This window comes from Miniopterus natalensis, chromosome X, assembly GCF_054644295.1.
Source record: "Miniopterus natalensis isolate mMinNat1 chromosome X, mMinNat1.hap1, whole genome shotgun sequence".
Classification (NCBI taxonomy): domain Eukaryota; kingdom Metazoa; phylum Chordata; class Mammalia; order Chiroptera; family Miniopteridae; genus Miniopterus; species Miniopterus natalensis.
In genome coordinates this window covers 35,186,978-35,212,010 of record NC_142103.1, presented here as the reverse complement: position 1 = coordinate 35,212,010, position 25,033 = coordinate 35,186,978, and the positions used below count along the sequence as shown (strand labels likewise).

At 34.2% G+C, this 25,033-nt stretch overlaps 1 protein-coding gene across 1 annotated transcript in view; it reads left to right on the top strand.

Annotated features, from left to right (window-relative positions):
• The window catches only part of PCDH11X (protocadherin 11 X-linked), a 675,478-nt gene extending 656,676 nt beyond the window's left edge, over positions 1-18,802 (top strand). Inside the window, exon 6 of the mRNA XM_087813444.1 lies at positions 13,845-18,802. Within this exon, the coding sequence (XP_087669570.1) occupies positions 13,845-14,494 (650 nt within the window). The 3' untranslated portion in view covers positions 14,495-18,802. The remainder of the gene's footprint in view (positions 1-13,844) is intronic.
• Positions 18,803-25,033: the final 6,231 nt, after the last annotated feature.

Sequence of the window (25,033 nt, the reverse complement as noted above, 5' to 3'; positions counted from 1 at the left end):
AGCAATTCATAATAAATAAAACAATACAGAAAAAGTGTTATTATTCAATCTCACTCCCTCTATAAGGTTTACTAAAAATTGACAAGCTTATCTTTGAACTCTGGAAGAACATTCATTCAACATATAATGAAACACATGAAGCATTTAGGATATGATGGCGATACAAATTTATACCACATTCCAACTGAAAAGGAACTGAAGTTTATATTCGTGTTTGTAAAATTCTTTAAATAAATTTAATTACCTAGAAACCACTATATATATAAATATATATATAATTATAACATTAATATAATTATAATATTTAGAATGCATAAATTTTTTCCCATACTGCAAATACAGTGCATTTCATATCAACTTTGTAAGACAGGAATAACTTCTAAATTATTTTAATCATAATATGGAGAATTAAGATAAATAGACTTGACTTTTGTAAAGAGGTTCACTTTTAAATGCTAAAAGCACTTTTGTCACCATGCCTTGGGAAGTAAATTTTCAATGCTATTAACTGCTACATTCAAAATGGAAAGGCTGCTTTTTGTTAAATTCAGTACTAAAAGTTTAAGTAAAATTAGTGAGTGGTGATCTGTTTAATTTGCCTCCAAGTTATTTTGAAAAGAAATAGTTACATTTTCTTTACATAAGATAGTAGCTTTACACTATGATGATTGATATTCAATTTATAAAGACCAATAAATGTGAAATGCCTTCATCATGATGAATTAACTCATCCTGATAATACCCACCTTCAGAGGTAATTAATGTAGATATATAGGGGTTCAAATAGTGGGGGATATGAAAATCCATTGCCAAAATTCAAACTTTGTTTTTAAGGTCCTCTTATATTCTACTCAACTCATGAATATGATATAAAGAAGTCAGAAGATCATTAATTTATTTTCTTAAACTAAGATAATAAGCCCTTTAGTTAATTTCAATTATTAAAAAGTGCTTCAAATCATTTAATATCTTCTGATGAAACTAATTGGTATATTTGTTCTTCCTCCATATCAAGTGCATAGACATGAAGTGATTAGATTCACTCATAACTAAGCTAAATAGTTGTTTATACTATTTCAGTGACTGCTCATAAATTTACAAAAATTTATATTTTTTAAAAATTTTATTTTTCAATTGGAATTTACATTCAGTATTATTTTGTACTAGTTTCAGGCGTACAGCATAGTGGTTACTTGAAATATCAGGGGGATCACTTTGAAAGGTTTATACATTTTAGAGGTCGTTGTCTATATTAGATGCCCTGATAAGCAGGGTTTTTGTATTTGAATATTATCATAAACATTTGTAGTATTTCGTTTAGTAGTTATTTCTCTTAACCCTTGGAAGTTTGGATGAGCTAGCTAAAAGAGTGCTATTTCAAAAGTGGTAAAACATCGGGAAACGTCTTCAAGCGCACGGTAATATCTTAAATAGGATTGCAAAAGTACATATTTTTGGTATTTTAGATAATTTAAGTAATCCAGAATGCTTAAAATATAAGCAAGGTAGAGATACAGGTGTTTTGTTTTTGTTTTTTTTATCAGTTCATCATATTATTTAGCTTGCTACATTGTTTTGTTTACAAATAAGCAAGAATTTATATATATTTATATGTATATATTCAAGTTGCTTAAATTTGCATGTGTATGAAAACATTTTATAAACATGTTATGATATGTATACAAATAAATGAATGCAAGCATAATTTAAAGATTTCACAGGTAATTTACTTAAACTATCTTATCTATGCCAAACTAACTAGTACCACAAGCTATGTTTTATTTCTCTTGCTATCTGTTAAAAATCCATATTGGTGCCTTCGCCTCCACAACTTTTTAACATTTTTCAGCGTTTGCTTTTAATTTCTATTTTATAAGATGAAAGAAATTTTATAATTTATTAAAAATAATGTGACGTGCAATATTTAACATTGCTTGCAGTGTTCATTTTCTTTCTTTCCTTAGGCAAATGTAAAATGACTTACATTTCTACTTTGTAGAATATATACTATCATAGATTCTTTACTAAAGAAAACTGATGTCTACTATTACGCCTGTGTAGAATTCTGACTGAAATCAAAGATGATGTTGCACCTCTAACCTAATACAATTTAAACTGTTACTATATTCACTTAATAACTCAATCCCCCCACGCAAATTCCTACAAACATTTTCAGAACACAATAAAGAAATGAAACTTTTCTGTGTGATTAGCTAGCATCTGTATGATAAAGAAGCAAATAGCTCCCAAAGGTAAATTATATCAGTCCTTTTGGTGCCACCTGATGTGCAGCTCTTAATCTTGACTCATCATTTGAATATATCGGGCCCCTGGGACTCCCAAGTATAGCGCACTGACATAAACTAGTTAATCTCCTCGGAAGAGAATTTTGTAGATTGTCTGGGGAGCCAATAAAGTAACTCTTGGCCCACCTCTGCCATTACATATTTAAGTGAATCTCTAGTCATACATTTCAGAATGCCAGCAATATCTTAATCTGATCTATGTGTTATTGCTATTTATTTTGTCCTATTATAATGTGTATTATTGATAATTAATGCATGCAGTATTTTATATACATTGGACAAAAGTATTTACCCCTTATACCCTGAAAACTATGTTGGAAGTGCTAAGTGGTGACTATCTTGTAAAAAGTTATTTTTACTCTTCAAAGCCTGATCACAGGCATGCAAGTCAACAGCCAACCACCAATACATCCCAACCCATGCTTCTAATAAGAAACATCGAAACTGTATGTAGAAATGCTTGATGATATACATTACTCAGAAACACACTTTTAGACTGTTAGATTCGGCAGAGGCACAGTGAAATCTGGATCATACTATTTTAAATTATTTTACGTTTGAAATAATTTTCTTTATCAAATAGGATTAAAATGACTATAATTCAAAACAGTTTTACCTGAGATTGATGTGAAAATTGTAGAGCTCATATTATTCCGTTTCTCAATTTGACTAGACATTTCCCATTCATTTTAAATACTAAATTATTGCTTCTAAGAATGTTTCATTTTATGTTTATACTTTCTGGTGCAACCACCTAATAGTAAAAATGTATCATTGCTTTTAACCTTTTTTATTGTATAAGGCATTACTATACATTTTAAAACATTCAAATCTACCTATACCTATAATTAATTTAGATGAGAATGATTTAAATTTTCTGTGAAAAATAAACTATTTGTTTTTAGATGACAGGAAGTAATTATTATATTTGATAATATATAAAATAAAATTTAAAAGCCCATGGCAATCAGATATTAACTACAAAATAAAAATCAACTGTGTACACACTTTTCCATGTATTTAAACGTATATGCATGATATCTTTTCCATCACTATTTGGAATGGTGTGTGAGGCACTGGTGTTATAGATCTTAATATACATGTTTCATATTACTTGTGCTTTTATTCTTTGGAAAATGACTAATGGAATCTAATAAAATTTCTAAATTATAAGATACACAAAATGTACTCAGTTAAGGGACATGAAATAGAATCCAATTATATTTTACTAACTCTACAATACTGGAAATAATTGGCAAGGCTAGCTGGGAATAAACATAGTAGTTGAATATTGAAAACTGCCTGCATTGTATTGTTCCTAGAGGTGTAATATTATCAGAGCAATTTAGATTTTGAAAATATATATATTTTTTCCTAAGTAAATACCATGCATCACTACAGAGCTATAATAAACTTTTAAATGGATAATCATTAAGGTATAAAGTGTATTTTCAAAAAGAATGCAATAATAGTATATTGACTGTCTTAAATTGACTTGATAAAAATTTAAAATAGTTTTAATAATAAGTTCATTTTACAACTTATGAAACCACGTAATATCATGAAATGTCTAATTCAAAAAATCTGCATGCTTCAACTATATAATGATTGCTCTGTGAAATTGAAAGATAAACCAAACCTTGAGAAAAATGTGTTTTTGTTTGAAATTGAAACACTTCAGGGATAAATAAAAAAAAATATATAGACATACTTCATATTTATTGACATTTTAGATGCAAATTTACTTTTAATAGCTTTGGTAAAAATAAATAATATAGGTACATACAATCACTTCTGTACAAACACACTTTTATTGTACAATAACTCAAAACTCTACCTGTACTTCATGTGATAAAAAGCCAAATATAAGTTTGTCTTATTTGCAAATGTGAATTGTTGGTCACAGGCAGGGCCCAGCAAGAAAGTGTGAATATAACAGTATAAACTCATGACTGCCCTCAAAAAGACCACAAATGCTTGCCCTTACTAACTTTGAATTAGCACAGAAATATTCATAAGTGAATAATAATGCTTTAGTTAATATTAAGATGACCAGAATCAGTGAATGTACTTCCTTAAGCACTGGTTTTTAGGCATGAGCTGAAATAGATTGCTTCACAAAATGAAACACAAAAGATTTAGCAAACTATATCTACATGGTCTAGCTCCCATAAATATCAGAAATATTCAAACCTAATAAATATTAATTATTCAATATGTCTTGTCTAAAATTCTGTAACATATTCCCTGGGAAATGCAAAAATATTTTTATGAGAATAGAGAAGGATCCATTTAATAAGTTAATAAAAAGTGACAACAACTGGGAATTTAAATTAAAATTCTCCTCCTTCCCCCCAAGTACATGGTTATAATTTTAAGGTGTGTATAAGAAATATATTATAATTTTATTCATTAAAATATTTACCTACCATGCATATACAGGGATTAAAGTTCTTATTTTAGCATATGCTTGAAAGTTAATTATCATTGATGTTATTTGCAGTTATTTTGAACTTACAGAAAACTCATGGATATATTGGAGCATCATAACAAGAATAAGGCTGCCAGATATATAGGATGTCCAGATAAATTTGGATTTCAGATCAACAACAAAGTTTTAGTATAATTAGTCCAAATATTGAATGAGGCATATTTACACCAAAAATTAATTGTAGTTTATATGAAATTCTAAATTAAATGGACATCTCATATTTTAAATGTCAAATCTGACAACCTTAGTTAAAAAGCATCTTTAAAATCCCTTGGGTTGAATATAAGAACATGGTCTTGGAATGTTCTCTGTTAACTCTTATATTTATATTAACTAAAAACCACTATAACATTTTTTTAGTAATGTGCCTGCAGGATTTAATATCATGATTATTATTGAGAGTATTGTGCTAAGCAAAAGTAGCCAGTCAGAGAAAGATAAGTATCAAATGATCTCACTTATATGTGGAATGTAATGAACAAAATAAACTGATGAATAAAACAAATCCAGAGACATAGAAGCATGGAACAGACTGAGGGATCTCAGAGGGAAGGTGGAGGGTGGGTGGGTGGCTGGGGAGAGATTAACCAAATAATTTATATACATATATGCATAATCCAAGGACACAGACAATAGTGAGGTGAAGGCCTGTGGGGAGTGCGGGGTGAAGGGGATCAATGGGGAAAAAGGGGACATCTGTAATACTCTCAACAATAAAGATAAATTTAAAAAAAATACTAGCCCAAAAAACCTAGAGGTGATCTCAGCAGTGGAAATCTGTAGTGCCCCTGCTGTTCACCCTTACTCTCATTAGTGCCTTACAGGTCATAAATCATTGCCAATTATTTATGTGTGAGAGTGCTAGCTCACACACTCTCCATTGTACATATTTTCTATATTTTCAGTATACAAATTGAATTTATATAAATGAAATTATTTAAATATCCAAAGTAATTTAGATAACTGATTTTTCCATCTACATCTTTTGTCAGTGTTTCATAGTATTACATAGTATTACATAGTATTTAAGTTTGTTTTTTTAATGAGCAGGGAATGGAGCTTTTTCAGGATCTTTGAATACATATTTTTCTCATACTTGTTATTCTTTATGTCAAAGTCAATGATTCAGATACTGTATATTATATTGAAAGGCATATTTAAATGGCATATATACACACAACTTTGCTTTTGCCAAATACAGTTCTTAAATAAGCAACTGATAGTAAATTTATAAACAAATATTTTCCCAGAAGAATCACTATAATTTTATGAGTGACTTTATGTTCATAGTCACCTATGAGTTTCCGAAGTCATATGTATTAACATGTAACTGGAACAGTCTTTGGTAATAAATAACTTGTATAGCATTTGTTATTAATGACCCAGGTTTCTAAAACAACTCTTTATTTGAAGGGCCTAACACTCTTACAATCAACTCCCAGAATTTATAAAATTAGAAGTTTATAATGGTAGCATTATTAATTTTAAAATGGAAAAAACAACTTCTGTTTCTTGTAAGATTTATTCGAAAGAGCAGAACAGATTAAAAATGAACTGTGTATATTTTGCCAAATGAGCTCTTGCATAAAGCAGCTGTGTCCCGGTTTTCCCAATATAAATAAACACAGGTATCCTGCTTTATGGACTAGCAATAGTTGTTACCAAACCCACTTCGTTAGCACAAATAGGCCAAGACTATTGGGTAAATGGCATTGAATACATTTACTGGTCATTAATAATTCTGTTATGTTTTTCATAGTGTCTGTGGCAGTAGACCAAAAGGGATTTTCTGCATCTCCCAAAAGGAGAATCTATGTCTGATAAATTCTCTATTAAACTAACAATGTTAAAAATCATACTGAAGGCAATGGGCTCATTCTGCTTTGGACTTCAGTGAATGCTACTTTCAGGGTATAGACCAAACTTCCAAAGAAAAATAAATAAACAAATGCCTCTCTATCCCCTGAAAAAAAATATTTTCTTCCCCATTTCAAAAGCCAAATACAAATAATGTTTTTTTAGAATATACTTTGTATGACTACACTCTTAGCATGATAATGTTTTGCATCAAATTGTCACTGTCTCTTCATCAAGGATGTGTGCATTATTTTAACAATATGATAAAATAAAAAAGGGTTAAGTAATGAAAAGTTTGGCATTTATGTGCATTCTGTTTTAGCTTTGGAAAGATTTGAGTGTTTAAAAATATTTTACAGCCCAGCCGGGCGTGGTTCAATGGCTAAGCATTGGCCTAAGATCCAGGAGATTGGAGTTTGATTCCCGGTCAGGGCACATGCCTGGGCTGCAGGCTAGACAGCTGATCAATGACTCTCATCATTGATGTTTCTATCTCTCTCTCTCCCCCTCCTTTCTTCTCTCTGAAATCAATAAAGATATGTTTAAAATATATATATATTTTACAGTCACGATGTACAATTACATGCCAGAGAATTTTGGAATAAAAGATATCATGACTCATTTTATTAAAGTCTATCAATTCATATTAACACATTAGTTTTAATTCTTTCAAAGTATTTCAGATAGACATGAAACAAAATTTATTCCCCAATATGCTATCCATTGGATTAATTTTGGTTGGTAAGGTAATTCAGAGGCTTTTATGAAACGTCAGGCCTGAATTGCTATTTTCATCAAATACTACTTTTAAATGGTAAAGAATGACTTAGAGGACACTGTTAACTGAACCAGTGTAAGGTTGTTGTCACTATCGTCTTGCTGAGGCCCCAATAACCTGGTAATATAGAGTTCCCTACACTTGTTGATTAATCAGACATGCTATAACAAATGAAAGACACTTCTCTTTGTTTGATGGTGCTTTATATCACAAGCTATGTGTTGATGTATGTGCAGTGTTTTGAAATATGGAAAGTATCTGGTTAATTATGGGCAGTTTGTTTAGTTGTGTGAGAATTTTGCTTATTTTATTATTTTATTCTAAATGCAATCCTTATATTAAGAATTTACTCAATTTAAATCCTGTTCTTCATTAAGCAAGGTAAATTTTTTATTTTGGACTTTAAGATATATAGTAATAAAATCCTGGGGAGTCTAATAATTGAAACTAAAATACGATTATGGAGCCATGGATTGATTAAAGGTCTGGTGTGAAATAAACATAATTTATTAGCATACAGTGTATCTATGTCTGTAACTATAAGGTAGCCAACTCTAATGATATTATCATTGTAAGCTTTTCAACCTTATCAATTTTCAGATGTTTGCCTATGCCTGTAGGTTCCAAATTATTATCTTGGTGATGATGATTTCACTCAATTTGTTCCCCCAAATCCCAGTGGATACTGAAGAGATGTCAGGTGAAAATAGAAACACTAAAATACGGTATTTGTTTCTAATGTGTCCTTTTGCTGCTATGACTAGTTTACTTACATGAAAAGATTGAAGCTCTCAGTTTATAACAGAGTATCTTCAATAATATTAGGACTTTAAGTCACACAAAACTCTCAAATAAAATATTAAAATTCAGCCCCAGCTGGGTGGCTCAGTTGGGACAACCTGATGTTCCCCTAAAACACAACATTGAAAATCTTCAGGGGTATGATTGGGAAGCTAGTGAAAGAGCAAGAGAGATATCAAAGCAAATTTACAACAATCTCATTCTTTTTCATGAGAGTTCAGCTTTGATCACTAATCAAATGACCTGTGTAAGACCTCTATCATGTGAAATTTGCTCTCAGAGATTAACAGATACATTAAATGGAACAACTTGATTGGAAATTTCTGTATAATGAACACTCAATTCAGCTTTGGAGTAGCACTAAGGAAAATGTCTATAAAATATGCATTTGTCCTCAAATGATAAAGGTTAGAGAATGATAGCATCACCAGAGCACATTTAATCGCAGATATGAACTTGATATCTGAATATAGAAAGACTGAGATTTGCACCTCTATTTCTTGAAATATGTGTTATATATCAGCCAATTAAATAAATATGAGTTAATGAATGGTTCTCAAAAGCAATTTAAAGGTCAAGTAAGAGTAAGCATTTAGAATGAAGGAAAATATTGTACAAATGAATTTGTTTAACCTCATAAGAGCACATTTTTTCTCTCTGAGACAAAGCATATGAATCATACTCTAACATGAATCTTCATTTTGTTATGCTAAAAATATAGTTCAAAATACTGCCATTTTTTCTCACTCCTTCTCAACAATTGCAGATGGTAACAGTGCTTTTGTAAGTGATATCCAAAGAGAGATATCTGGGCATTCTTCTTTGCAATATAGTCTTTGTGAATAGATATTTTTATTATTATGCACAAGTTTCACTTTCCCAGTATACTTGATTGATATGCATTAAAATCATAACTTTAGTTCAGGTTTCCTTTTCAACATGATAAAATGATCAACTATATGACTATGTCACATTTTTCCTATTAAAGACTACTGTGATATCCACAGGGTATTTTGGTGCTATGTGAGGATAATATATTTCCCTAGAAAAAATATTCATTTCTTCAAAGTTATATGTTATTAATGAGTTACAGAAGCCCTCAGAGAATGTTGTTTTAAGTGTAATTAATTTTAAGTCCACTGATTCACAATGCATGTTACTTTGAACTTGTGCTGAGTTAATCTGTACTATCTCTTTGGGACATAGTTTTGTTAAGCTAATTAAATAATGTCAATAATATTAAGGGAGACTGTACAGCCCACTAACAAAAATATTCTTAAAAGAATATTTTAGCATCACTCATTTAAATAGAAATTCTTAGCATATTAATCACCCTTCTGTTTTTGTGCATTTATTTAATGTTGATTCACTAGTAGTTGGTGACTATGTACTTAGTTATGCAACAGTGAAGTTTATTATAAAACTTTAAAAAATTTAAACTAGGGCCCAGCCGGGCGTGGCTCAGCAGTTGAGCATTGACCTAGGATCCAGGCGATCTGGGTTCGATGCCTGGTCAGGGCACATGACCGGGTTGTGGGCTGCAGCCAATCAATGGCTCTCTCATCATTGATGTTTCTATCTCTTTCTCTCCCTCTCCCTTCCTCTCTCTGAAATCAATAAAGATATATTAAAAAAAAAATTTAAACTAGGATTTTCATCCAAGGTATCCTGAATTACTGAGATTACAAGCTTTAGTTTTTTAAAATTGTGCACATACACACATATTGTGGACAATAGTCTGTATACAAAACTGTATAAGAATTACATTTGGTAGCTCTGGATATATGATTTCATCTTGCTGGAGCTCATGAACAGTTGTGTGTTTTTTATCATAAATATTACTAACTATAGCAATACCCATGAGTTAAAGAGAACAAAAGGTTTTTTTTAGGACAAATAATGTCAATAAGTTTTGGATTATTGTCAAAACTTTGCTATCAAATTGATAAAGGCTCTTTTCAATTTGTATTTATGTGCTCTTTTAGTCATTGTGAATCAATTACAATTAAGTGAGGAAATACAAAAGATATTTTGGGTTACTGTCAAGATGAATTTTTGAGAGAAGCTCTAGAGATGTTGTGAATTATATTTTATAAAAAAATATTATTTGAACAATAATGTTGTACTTCTCCACCACACTTTTGGAAAACACTTTATGTGAAACTTAATCTGCCCTTTTATTTATTTATTTTTTAAATATATCTTTATTGATTTCGGAGAGAGGAAAGAAGATGGAGAGGGAGAGATGGAAACATCAATGATGAGAGTCATTGATTGGCTGCAGCCCACAACAAGGGCATGTGCCCTGACCGGGATTCGAACCGTGATCGCCTGGATCCTAGGTCGACACTCAACCGCTGAGCGACGCCCAGCAGGACATTAATCTGCCCTTTTAAAAGATTGTGTCAACTATTTTTCAGTTTAATTCCCAAATATGCCAAATTATGAAAAACTCTACAATTTTATATGTGTAATGAAATTAAAAAAAAACAAACCTCACTCAACTATTTATTTTTTATTTTTTAGTTCTGTATGTGTTACTTTGTCTCTCAAATTCTCATGAACTCTCTAATATTGTTAGCCAAAATATTATCACTTGAATTCAGTTCTTTGCCTGCTTTGTTTTATTCTGTAAAGAGGAAGGTTATCTAGTAGGAAATTACTGACATCACTTGTTAATGAGAATGCGTAACTAGAGACACAGTGATAGCAAGGGAATTGAGAAGGTGGATGGTTCGTAACACAGTAGGCTCTAAAACTTGGCAGGTGCTTATTGAAACACGTAGATCTTCTGAACAGAGGGCAATATGAGTAACTTCCATTAGGAAATTGGAGGACAACACACAGTGCTGGGAACACCACATACCCACATGTGAAAGAATGATGTTACACCATTACCATATACCATATACAAAAATTCATGCAAAATGGATCAAACATTTAAATGTCAGCGCATAGAAGAAAGTATATAGGTTGCCAGCCCGGCCGGGCTCAGTGGTTGAGCATCCACCTAGGATCCAGGCAATCGCAGTTCAATTCCCGGTCAGGGCACAGGCCCGGGTTGCCGGCTCGATTCCCAGCAGGGGGCGTGTGGGAGGCAACCGATCCATGACTCTCACCATTGATGTTTCTCTCTCTCTCTCTTTTCCTTTCTCTGAAATCAATAAAGATGTATTAAAAAAAAAAAAAGTATATAGGAAAAACTTCATGACTTTGGATTTGGCAAGGTTTCTTAGTTATGGCACCAAAAGCACAGACAATTTCATCTCTGGGTAGATACCCAAAACAAGTGAAAATTGAGACTCAAATAAATAGTTTTACATCCACATTCACAGCAACACTATTATTCATAAAAGAGGTAGGTAGGAACAAAACTGAATTGGAGTAGCAAAACAACACCAGATAGTAACTCAAAATTCATAAAAAACAAATGAAAATGACCAGAAATAGTAAATAAGAAGGCTGAGAAAACAAGATTTATAATTAGGTAATTGTTTCCCCATTTTTTTTCAGCTTCTTTAAAACCAATAATATCCATCAACTAATCAGTGGATTAATAAGTGTCCATAGAAAGTACAATCTTGGGCGATAAAAAATGAATTTGAAATACTAACATATACTACAACATGAGTGAACCTTAAAAACATTAGGCTAAATGGGACAGGCCAGTCACAAAAGACTCCTGTTGAAGGGTTCCATTTATATGTTTAGAACTGGCCAATCAATAAAAGAAAAATGTAGAATAATGGTTGCTTGGGGCTGTGGAGTTTGGGGGGAAATGAGCTGAGACTGCTAATGTATACAGGTTTGTTTTGCTTTGTTTCTTTCTTTTTTTTTTTTTTTTTATGGTGATAAGAATATCCTGAAATTGATTTTGAAGATAGTTGTACAACTTTGTGAATATAATAAAAACTGTTAAATTGTTCACTTTAAGTAGGTGAATTATATCTCAATAAAGCTGTTAAAAAGAATGTCTATAAATCATATCTTCTTTCAGTGAAAATGACTTTGTATCAATTTCCTTAGCATAAATAGGCAAATGACTCAGTGTTAAAACTGTAATGTATTATTTTGTTGTAAAATTTAAAGCTGCCAGATCAATTGCTTTTATAAATGACAAGGAAATTAAATTTTGCTTTAAAGTATAGCTATATGTGCATTCATATATTTCCGTGCATATTTTATAATTTAATATCACCCAAAATACATAAAACTCTACCTTCCCAAACTTTCTCAAATATGACTGTAAAAATATAAGATATTTTAAATTCTAATCTCATAAGGACATCTTTTAAATGAAGAAATGCAACAATACATGAAGAAATGTAAATGGTTATCTAATGGAGATATTTAGTCTTAATGAAAGTCAGTTCTGTTTTTTTTACTTACAAGCTTTACTTTGTTTTGTTAACATGATATTTATTACAAGTCAGTTCTTATACACCGTATACTTTAGTTGTAAGTGTGACAGCATAATGACAATGCTTGGACTCTATATTGTTTTCAAGATTTATAGGATCAGGAATTTATATTTTTAATTTTTGTATTATATTTTCTTAAAGAATTGAACCTTTTTATCATGATGCAATATCCTTCATTATAGTTAATAACATTCTTTGTTCTAAAGTTATTATTATTTTTTTAATATATCTCTATTGATTTCAAAGAGAGGAAAAGAGAGGGAGAGAGAAAGCTGGAAACATCAATGATGAGAGAGTCATTAATCGGCTGCAGCCCGCAACCCGGGCATGTGCCCTGACCGGGAATCGGAGCCTGATCGCCTGGATCCTAGGTCGATGCTTAACCACTGAGCCAGGCCCGGCCAAGGCCTAAAGTTATTTTTCGTGTTGATATAGCTACTCTGTTTTTATTTCACTAGCCTTTGTATGGTGTGCTTATTGATATTTCATACCTATTTGCATTTGAATACTTTATAAAAATCTTATAAAGGAGTTTTAAAAAGTATTATAGTTTAACACTAAGTACTTTATATTCGTAGCTTATTATGTTGATAAAGTGATTTGTCATGATTTCTTAAAATGAGAAATACAGAAATCAATTATCTTTGAGATAATTGTAGCTATATTTCATTCTTGAACAAAAAGGCATTTTAGAGTTCAATAAACTATGTTTTCAAATTAATCTAATTTATTGTTTGATTTATTTTCAAATTAATTAATTAGATTCTTAACCAAATGGTTAGGTATAATTGGTTAGTTCATTATATGTTTCTATGACTGGTTTTCCCATTCATTTTACTTATATACTTACTTTGTGTTAGTTAGGAGCCATATATCAACTGTCTTTTATATATAGATCAATAATCATAGTTTTCATTTATAGTCACAAACATAATTAAAAATATCTACATTCAAGAGACTAGGCCAAAGTAACCTAATTATGAAAATAAGACCCCACTCATCCACTCCTGGTTATTTCTGATTCTCTAAGAATAATTTCTTCACAAATCAAGAATCAATTGTTAAAATATTGGAAGTCTCTAACATATTTATATATATATATTTTTTCATGTAACAATATTTATTTTAAGTAGCTAATAAAATATGCCTTTTTTAATATAAATTTTATCATTTGTTTCTCACCCTAACAGCTGCAGAAATAACTGTTCAACCAACTGTGGAAGAGGCCTCTGACAACTGCACTCAAGAATGTCTCATCTTGGGTCATTCTGATGCCTGCTGGATGCCAGCTGCTCTGACCCACTCCAGCCCTTCACACGCACAGGCCTCTGCTGTGTGCCACAGTCCTCCCCTGCCATCGGCCTCTGCTCTCCGCCGCCGCATCCCTGCAGTGACACAGACAATTGCTCTCTGCCATAGCCCTCCGGTGACCCAGGTTATTGCACTGTGCCATAGCCCTCCAGCAACACAGGTCTCTGCTCTCCACCACAGTCCGCCACTAGCGCAGGCTGCTGCTCTTCGCCACAGTCCCCCACCAGCACAGGCTGCTGCAGTCCACCGCAGCCCTCCTCTGCCACAGGCTGCTGCCCGCCATCGCAGCCCTTCACAGCCACCAGTGGGTTTGCAGCAAGGTTGGGGGCAAGGGGCTGGGCCTGAAGGACTACTGTCTCTTGATCAGGGAGTGCAAGGTAGTACAGGATCTCAGTTTTATACTATGTCTGAAAGATTTCATCCTAGTGATGATTCAGTTAAAGTCATTCCTTTGAAAACCTTCACTCCAGGAAAACAGGCTAGACCCTCTAGGGATGATTCTCCCATTATGGAAGAACATCCTTTATAAAGCTACAATGGCTAATTCACATTTTTCAACAGAATGTATATAATCAAAATTTAAGATCCAATTTCAATGAATATTCCAAATCGTTAGGTTTGTAAATAGCTATGTAAATAGAAACAGATACCAGAATAAACTCTAGAGCTAGACCCTTAGTCAAAAGATAAAAATAAAATGTACAATTTCTTTCATTTAGAATGTGTATTAAAAAAGAAAAGAAATTTAAAATCTCACATCCTTTGTACAGAAAGGCTTATCATGACAGATATTAATATGTAATGTATAGAATTTCTGATGCACTGTAATTTTTCATTTATTTTTACCAAAATGTGCAATATTACTGATTTTTTCCCCTTCTGATTTTTGTGGACCTAGTAGGTAGCAAATGGAAAACTGGCAAATGTCTGATTTTCCAAGCGTGCCTTTAGTTTATCTCAACTTTTGTTCAGATAACATTTGAAGGTATAAGTAGGGTCACATTTTTGTTTGTCTTCTTGTTTGATATATGTTGTTAGTCTCCAGTTTTTTGTTGTTAGTGTTTGTACAAAACTGCACAATAGAGAGTGTAAATATCTCTTATATTTTTGTCTCTGTCTTTTTAATGTTTTCTACCTTTATTTGAAGAATATATTGTTGATATAATTTGTATATACATTTTCTGTAAAGAATATATATATGTAAACTGTACAGATTTCTGTCTATAACCTATTCTCTACTCTTTAGTAGAGTTCGAGACACTGAAGTGCAATATCTGTGCCCAAATTAGGCAAATATTTGCTAAAAGGGCCTCTTTCTATAAAAATTTGTCTTTGTAATTTAGTGTAAAGTGCATCATAAATCATATTGTATCTGCCATTTTAAGCCTATGTTCCATTATTAATTGGGTTTTTATCTTCTGAAATTTGTATATAAAAGCCTAGCAAATCACAAGGAAAATGGATGCATTCGATGCATGATTCATTTACAACTATGACTGGAAACTGCTATTTTCTAAAGACTGTCAGGAAGAGTTAAGTGTTGATATGACAACTGAATAGGCTGATACCAAAAGATGTTCAGTAATAAAAGTAAACAAATTAATATAACTGTATATAAAACCACATAATAAACCTATATGACTAAGGGATTTTTATCATTCTAGCTCAACTTGCTGAAGACAACCACTGATAACAAGATGAGAGTCAGGAAGGAACTTTTCAAGAGATGTACTTATAAATCTCCATCAAAAGTGTTACAGTATAGAATTTTAAGGAGATGTGCAGACGGAGAAATGAGGTTCATGACTGCTTCTTGGGGTAGATAAGAAATACCCTAATAACACACTCAAAAAAGACCCAACAAAATCTCGTATATGAAAACAAAATGTGTTCTAAGCAAAGAATACAGTAGTATTCCTAGGGAACATTAATTTCCTTCTGTTGTCTGTTCTTTATTTTCTTTTTTGTCCTTCTAACTGGCCATGATCTTCTATGTGCACATTTCACCAATATACAGGAACAGCACCAACTTAATTTTCCTCCATAGCAAAACCAAGAAAATGTCTTGTTTCAGTATTATACTAAATCAAGAGACAATTAATGTATTAACTGGGGGTGGGGGAAGTGAATATTTCTTGTTAATTAAATTAGATGTAGACTTTGTAATGTGTAACTTGAAGATATGTAATTTATGATTAAACTGTGTGTAAATGTTGTAATATAAAGTGTGGTAAATGTATAATTTCATTAGTGAAGGCTTCCACTGAATGTTGAGAAAGCTTCTCTTTTTGTGCCCAGCAGATTACGTAGCGTTTTGAGAATATATTGTTCCCATTGTGAAACTCTTTAAATCATATTTGATTTGGTGTGTAGAATAAATTCTTAACTTTTAGCTACAAGAGTTTAATTAGTGAAATTTTAAATTAATTTGTATTATTAATTTTTTTTCTCCATTGTGTTTGTTAATAATATTCAAAGGGATTTGCAGCATACTGGTAGTCCAGGTGCATGTGAACCCTGAAGGACCGATGATGTTTGTAAATTTATTGAAATATGACTGTGTATAGGTGTTGATATTATTGTTGATATTGTTGACAATTAAAATTTAAACCTGGGGAAGATAAAGAAACCCAGAATAACAAAATCAGAGCTTCCAGTAGAGTTTAGGCGGTTTTCTCTCCGAAAACTTGCAAAAATAATGTGTGAGTATTTGTTCTTGTATTTTAGTTATTTTCACATTTTTTTCTCTCCATATTTTAGTTAAGATCTACACACACAAAATTAAATAAATAAAAAAGAGATAAAAAGGAAAAACTGAAAAAAATCATTAAGGGATACATTAGGGATATGATTGATTGCTATGTAAATAAAAATAAGAATAGGAACCAAAATTAGATATTGGGGAATTTTTTTCTGATAGTGTGATTTATTAAGTCTTAAGTGTGGCTCTTAAATCCTCGTATCTAAAAATTGGCAAAGTTTTGTTACCTTTCCTAGAGCTATAGGAATGAACAAATATGCTTTTATTGCCCTTTCTAACTCTGATTATATAGTCAGACTTAGACTGTGTTCACAATATTAAAAGACTGGGCGCCCTCTTCTGCGTTTGTGCCAGAGAGGCTTTCAACGGAAGCAGGCGAGAAGCCAAGGAGGCGAGGGGAGTGAGCCCAGTTACTCTCCCCTTTGCATTCTCTCCCGAAGCTTCCGCGGGTCTGGCCTTGGCGACCTGTAAGGCCCGAGGCTTCAGATCTGATGAGGTCTTTCTCATCGCAGTGCAAATTCTTTCTCTGAATGGATGGACAGAGCTGTAGGTTGACAAAGCCCACAGGTGGCGCTTCTGGTGTGCAAAATTATATAGTCACAGAACCAGAAAAAGTCCTGTTTTACCATCGATCGAAAATAATTCCCTTGAAAAAAAAGAAAAATTTGATTTACTTTGTAATTAGAACTTCAAATTGAATGACAAGTATGATAATATGTTCAGTGAGACTCGTTATTCAATTTCTGTGGCGGTGTTCAGTTACGTGTGATAAATAATTTAGTAGCTATAGCGTTAATATATCACACTTATAAGTATGTATTCGAACGCTGTGTATCTTATATGCTAAGTGCATACACATTTTTTCCTTGAACTTTATCTTCAAGTTTTAGCTAATACTGTGTGGGTGTATTAAAAACAAACTTACATATGATACAAACAATGTAATAAATTTAGAGAGTACATTTTGTGTAGTCTCATTTAGTTATTTAACAATTTATTTCTGGTAATGTAAATTTGGTTAGCAAAAATGGTTGTTAAAAGATTAGTGCTATTGTGTATTGGTGACAGTTATGAAGAGCCTCTGCCTTCCCAAGCTAATATTTGTCACACACTTTCGTTAAAATGGAAAAAAAGCAGACTAAAATAATCACAAATTGTACAGTCCTTACAATGTAATCTTGTCACACACACACACACACACACACACACACACCCTTTCCAGTCATGGGAAAATTAGTAAATTTGACCCACATGTATATTTCAACATTCGTTTTTTGTTGTTTACATTAAAATTGAATGTGCATATATCTCCTAATGTACACTTATAAACATCTAGCTGTTTACGTGTTTTTTACACACTTCTGATTCATATTTTCCAGTATGGTTATCATTTCTTGTTTTTCTTCTTTCATATTTGTTTCAAACCAAATTTATAGTTATGTTTAGATTAATTTTTTATCACAATCATTAGACAATATTTTGGATGTTGCCAGTTGGCACAAGTGCTCTAGAAAACATGGGAGCAAAAGAAGCTGAACTATATTTGGACAAAACCTTTTACGTTACGTGCCAATTACCACACCAGAGCAATTTTATGCAGAGGCCTTAAAATATTCATTCATAGTAAATTTTGTACATTAACAATCCATGTGCTTTCAGTAAATGTGATTTTCAAAAGCAGTGCAAATTGACAACAGCAGAAGTAGTAATGAAAAAGCTACTCAGAAAATGTGTGTGCACAAATGAAAAAAAATGAAGGCAATTGTTTAGTGATTGTATGTGATCTTTGTAGAAATAAAATGTGTGCAATTTATGCTATCTCTGCTTAAAATACTTGGAATTTTATGAAATATAGATTTATGTTTGTATTTGGAAAAGATTCCTCCTCTGTGACATCATACAGCATCGGAAAGTGAACAGTATCCCAAAGCAGCTCTAGCCACGCTTTGGAAGTGAGAAGGTTGGATATTGTATGGCCCAGGATGGCAGTATGTAGTCCAGTGGCAAATGTGTATTAATTGTTCTATTTCAGGTTCTGTATTGCATGTTTTCTTATATTCATTAATATAGGTATTAATAAAGTTATAAAAATAAAAGTGTGTTTTTGTGTGTGTGTTTGCTAATTTAAAAGTCAAAGGTTTTATTTCATTTTAATTTGGTTTTTAAATTCATATAGAGTAAAATATACCTTGGTGGTGGTACACTTCTATGAGTTAGCATCCATTTTTATTTACTCTGGTGGGCTATTCAATATAATTCTTTGAATGAACATCATTTCTCTCACTTTTCAAAGTTGGTGAAAAATACTGTGGTGTTTTAGAACATTTATATCTTTCAAGACTAAATTAAGAGATATTTACAGGGTGGGGCAAAAGTAGGTTTACAGTTGTTTGTATGGAAAATGGTACAATAAATAATAATACAAGAATAAACTCTGTGTTTCATGTAATCACAACTGTAAATTTACTTTTGACCCATCATGTATTTACTTTTACCCAGTGATCGCATTTCTAAGAATATATATATTCTAAGAATCCTGAAACACTAATCAGAAAGAATCTATGCACCCCTATGTTCATAGCAGCACAGTTTACAATAGCCATGATCTGGAAAAAGCCCAAGTTCTCATCAGTAGATGAGTGGATAAAAAAGCTGTGGGACATTTACACCATGGAATAACAGGCAGCTGTAAAGAAGAAGGATCTCCTACCCTTTGGGACAGTATGGAGGGACCTGGAGAGTATTATGCTAAGTGAAATAAGCCAGGCAGAGAAAGACAAATATCACATGATCTTATATGTGGAATATAATGAACAAAATAAACTGATGAGCAAAATAGATCCAGAGACATGGAAGCAAGGAACAGATCTATAGATCTTAAAGGGAAGGCAGGAAGGAAGGTGGGAAGGGATTAACCAAAGACCTTATAAGCATATATGAACAACCCATGGACACAGACAATAGACAGATGGGGGCCTGGGGTGGGGTGGGAGATGAGTGGAGGGAGGTAAGGGGGAGAACTGGGGGACATCTGTAATACTCTCAACAATGTAAGCAAAACAAAACAAAAATAAAAGAATAAGCCTATTTCCCCATTCAATGTAAAAGCCACCTAAAGATTTCTCTATACAACCTTTTAGGATCCAAATGAAATAATTTTATGGAGAATGTTGATAATATTAGTAGAACAAAATAACTTCACTGCTGGTTTCCCTTTTAGTCTGGCTAAAAGGAGAAAATCCCAGTACACTGAAACCTCTCAAGCTGCACAGGATTAGTTAATATTCAACTGCACTTGGCATTTTTACTAGTCCTGAAGTTTGAGTAAGATTTATAGAGCACATAATCTGGTGCTTTTTGTCTTCTTTCTTTTCTTGTCCATCTTTCTATTATTGTGATATTGATTTACTCATTATCACTTTGAGTTAGCTGATGAAGGAAGGAAAAAAATCAAAATTTTAAATCAAGCAAAAAATTAAGCTTTGGCAAAAAGAGATCGGACTTTTAGAAATATAAGTGTAAGTTAATTTGTGTTATTTCTCATCCTGAGTCCAGCCATGTGTGAAAAAAAAGTTGACTGCAGTGAATAATGTGTAGATTAGAAATAATCAGATTACATACAGACATTATCATAATAGCCTGGGCAGGAACACTAAAGACCTGCGAGAGGGAATATGATGAATACATACTTTGTGAATAGGGGAAAAGTGCCATGCTGGAGAAGAACGGTGAAAATCTCTAATATTTCAATGAGCAGAAAAATTAGTGAGCTAATATGTAGTTTGATAAAAAACCTAATTGAACTTGCTGATCTTACTGACATAGTCACACTACTTTATAAAATAAGTTGCTAATGGTGTAATAAAAATAGCTTCAAACAAAACAAAATACAAAATACCCATGAAGCAGGCAAGTAGATTCAGAATTTAACTTCTGTATTTTGGGTTACAAACTCCATTGTCTTTTCAAGTAGCTGAGGATATATAGCTGCATAAAAACAACTGAAGTTTAACCCATGCACAGGCTTAACTCCTATCATGGCTATCAAAGCATGCTAAAGTTAATTGGGAAATAGAAAAAAAAAAAAAGACACACACACATACACACACACACACGCACAAAACCACCAAAAACACCATAATCCTGTCAGTGACTTAAGTAACTCAAGGATGTACTCACACTACGTTTTCTTCATAAACATTTTTTGAATAGTTTTAAATTTACAAAAAAATTGCAAAGATAACACAGTTCCCAAATACCCCACTCCCAGTTTCCTCTATTATTAACATGGCATATTTGTTATAATTAATAAACCAATATTGATACATTATTATAAATTAAAGTCTATAGGTTATTCAAATAGCCTTAGATTTTTTTCTTAATGTCCTTTGTCTGTTCCAGGATCCCATTCAGGATTCTATATCACATTTAGTCATGTCTCTATAAGCTCCTCCAGACTGCAACACTTTCTAAGACTTTCTTCATTTTTTAAGTTAAATTTCATTTTTTAAATACACTTTACATCCAACATTATTTTGCATTGGTTTCAGGTGTACAGCATAGTGGTTAGACAATCACATACTTTACAAAGTGGTCCCCCTGATATTTCCAGTACCACCTGGGACTATACATAGTTATTACAATGGTATTGACTATATTCCCTATGCTGTACTTGGCATCCCTGAGACTATTCTGTAACTGCCAAAATGTACTTCTCAATCCCTTCACCTTTTTCACACAATTCTCCAGCCCCTCTTCCTTCTGGCAACCATCAGTCTGTTCTCTGCATCTGTAAGTCTGTTTCTATTTTGGTTTATTTTGTTCTTTAGACTCCATGTATAAGTGAAATCATATGGTATTTGTCTTTCTCTGACTTACTTCATTTAGCGTAATACTCTCTAGGTCCATCCATGCTGTTGCAAATGATAAGATTTCATTATTATGGCCAAGTAATATTCCATTGTATATGTGCACCACCACTTTTTATCCACTCGTCAGACTCTCTTAATGATGACCTTGACAGTTTTGAGGAATATTGGTGACATATTTTGCAGAATGTCCCTCAACTGGACATTCTGGTGATTTTGCACTCTTTTTTTTTTTTTTTTTTTTGGTTTAAAACAATAGAAATTTATTCTTTCACCCTTTCGGAGTCTAGATATAGAAAAAAGGAAGGTGTCGACAGAACCATGTTCCCTCCAAAGCCTCTGGGCTCTTCCTTGCCTCTTCCAGCTTCTGGAAATCCCAGGTGTGCCTGGGCTTGTGGCAGTATCACTCCAGTTTCCACCTCTATCTTCACATGGCCATGTTCCCTACATATGTTTCTGTCTTCTACTCTTAGTGGGACACCAGTCATATTAGATTAAGGGCCCACCCTACTCCAGTGTGACCTTATCTTAACTAACTACATCTGCAAATGATCCTATTTTCTTTTTTTTTTAAATTTACCTTTATTGTTGAAAGTATTACAGGTGTCCCATTTTTCCTACCAATTGACTCCCTCTGCCTCGCTCCCACTCTCTCCCTAGGCCTTCACCCCATCATTGTCTGTGTCCATGGGTTATGCATATATGCATATAACTTCTTTGGTTAATCTCTTCCCACCCTCCACCCTTCTTTCCTCTTCTCTCTGAAATATGATCATCTGTTACATGTGTCAATGTCTCTGGATCTATTTAGTTCATCAGATTATTTTGTTCATTAGCTTCTTCTTAAAGAAGACCCTTCAACATTTCCTGTAGTGCTGGTCTGGTGGTGATGAACTCCTTTAGCTTTTCCTTGTCTGAGAAGCTCTTTATCTGACCTTCAATTCTAAATATAGCTTTGCTGCCTAGAGTAATCTTGGTTGTAGTTCCATGTTTTTCACCACTTTGAATATTTCTTGCCACTCCCTTGTGGTCTGCAAAGTTTCTGTTAAGAAATCAGCTGACAATCGTATGGGTGCTCCCTTGTATATAATTAACTGCTTTTCTCTTGCTGCTTTTTAGGTTCTCTCTTTGTCTTTAACCTTTGGCATTTTAATTATGATGTGTCTTGCTATAGACCTCTTTGGGTTCCTCTTGTTTGGGACCCTCTGTGCTTCCTGGACTTGTAAGTCTATTTCTTCCCCCAGGTAGGGGAAGTTTTCTGTAATTATTTTTTCAAATAGGTTTCAATTTCTTGCTCTCCTTTCTCTCCTCCTGGTACCCCAATAATGCAAATGTTAGGCCTCTTGAAGTTGTCCCAGAGACTCCTTATGCTATCTTCATATTTCTGGATTCTTTTTTCTTTTTGCTCTTCTGGTTGGGTGTTTTTTGTTTCTTCATATTCCAAATTGCTGATTTGATTCTCAGCATCCTCTACTCTACTGTTGATTCCCTGTAAGTTATTCTTCATTTCAGTTCCTGTAGCCTTCATTTCAAATTGGTACTTTATTATGTCATTAATTTTCTCAATTATTTTTGTCATACTCTTACTAATATCCTTGAACGTCCTTATAACCATTATTCTGAACTCTGTATCTGTTAGCTTCTTGGATCTATTTCATTTAGTTCCTTTTCTAGAGATTTCTTCTCTTCTTTTCTTTGTGACATGTTTCTTTGCCTCAGCATTTTGGCTGCTTCCAGGTGTTTGTTTCTATGTATTAGGTAGAGCTGCTATGTCTCCTGAAATTTGTAGAGTGGCTTTGTGTAGTAGGTGTCCTGTAGGGTCCAGTGGCTCAGCCTCCCCAGCCACCTGAGCTGGGACTTCTAGGTGCTCCCCTGTGTGGGCTGTGTGCACTGTCCTGTTGTAGTTGAGCCTTGGTTGATGTTGGTGTCACTGAGAGGAATTGACCCCCAGACCAATCAGCTATGAGGACCAGCTGCAGCTATGGCCAGAGAGCTGCTGTGCTGGAGACACCCCTATAGAGCAGGATTTACTTCAGTGGCGCTTTCGTGTTCACCGAGTGTGCCCCTTGAGTGTGTCCCTTGTGGATGTGGTAGGGTTGTAATCCCACGTGGTTGAGTCTGACCACCAGGTGCAGTGTCTCTGGGGCCTCCCAAGAGGTGCAAAGTCACCCTGTGCCAGTGCCTTGCCCAGGGCCACCCAGCATGAGCTATACAGCAAACCGTAGTTGGCTGCTACTTGTGCTGGGCTTGGAGGTGTTCAGGAGAGGCCAAGCTGTGAGCCAATGCAGGCTGCCGCTAGTGCCAGGCCTGGGGCCACTTATCAAGCTGTATGGGGCAGCTGCTGCTTGTTTGAGAGATTTTAGGAAAGTCCTAAACATGAGGTTGGAGAGGCCACTTGCACAGAAAAGCCCCTGGAAATGGCCTGGATGAGCTGCAGGTGGGGAGGGGCGGGGCCTCCGGGAATCACAGGGCGGGGCCAAGGGAGTGAGTCAGGTGCTGGCGATTCAAATATGGCCCCTGCCTGCCGGCTGTGCGGGGAGGCCTCGCCACAGGAGCCATGGCGTCTGCCAGCCCTTCTGCCTGGGAGGAAGCCGCCTCTCCAGCTCTTACCCTGATTCTAGGCAGGTTAGTTCCTCCCCAAGTGTCCCAGGTCCTTTCAAGCTGCTTCCCAGCGCTGGGGCTCAGAGGGAGCACATCTGAGTGAGTCCATGCGCAGGCCCTTTAAGAGGAGCTGCTGGGGCTCCCGCAGCCTCCGTGACCCTCAGGGACAGTCCCCGCTGGTTTCACAGCCCAGAGTTGTGGGGACGTCTCTTTCCGGCCCTGGAGTCCTGGGCTGGGGGCCTGCTGTGGGGCTGGAACCCCTCACTCCTCTGGGAAACCCCCACACCGAGATTCCCTCCTGAGTTTCAACTGTGGCACCGGGTGTGGGCCAGCAGCCATGGCCATGTCTCCAGGATTCAGCCCCAATCTGCCCGTGTCCCCGCCCTTCCTTGCACTCTTGATTCTCCTTCAGCTCCCTGGTTGTGGGGCTTCTGTTCAGCTGGATTCAGGAGGCTCTGAATGATGGTGGTTCTGTATTTTAGTTATAATTTTGTTGTGGTTGTGGCAGGCAGCGGGTGCAGTTGTTACCTATGCCACCATTTTGTTTCATCTTGATTAGACACCTGTTACAGGTTTGGGGGTGGAAGACCACAGAAGTGCCTGTTTCATCATATTTTATAAGTTAGTATTTGGCATCATCTCACATTATGTTTGGGTTTCACTTTTCACCATTGAATCATATACTCATAATTTGTCAAGGGTTTGGTGTATTCCGGTTCAGGACATCCCCACAGTGTGCCTCTTCTGAGTTTGAAGTCCCTGCGACAATTCAAGATATGCCTGTTCCCAAATTCCAACTTATCACAAAGATTATTGGCCTCACATTTTATTTTAATTT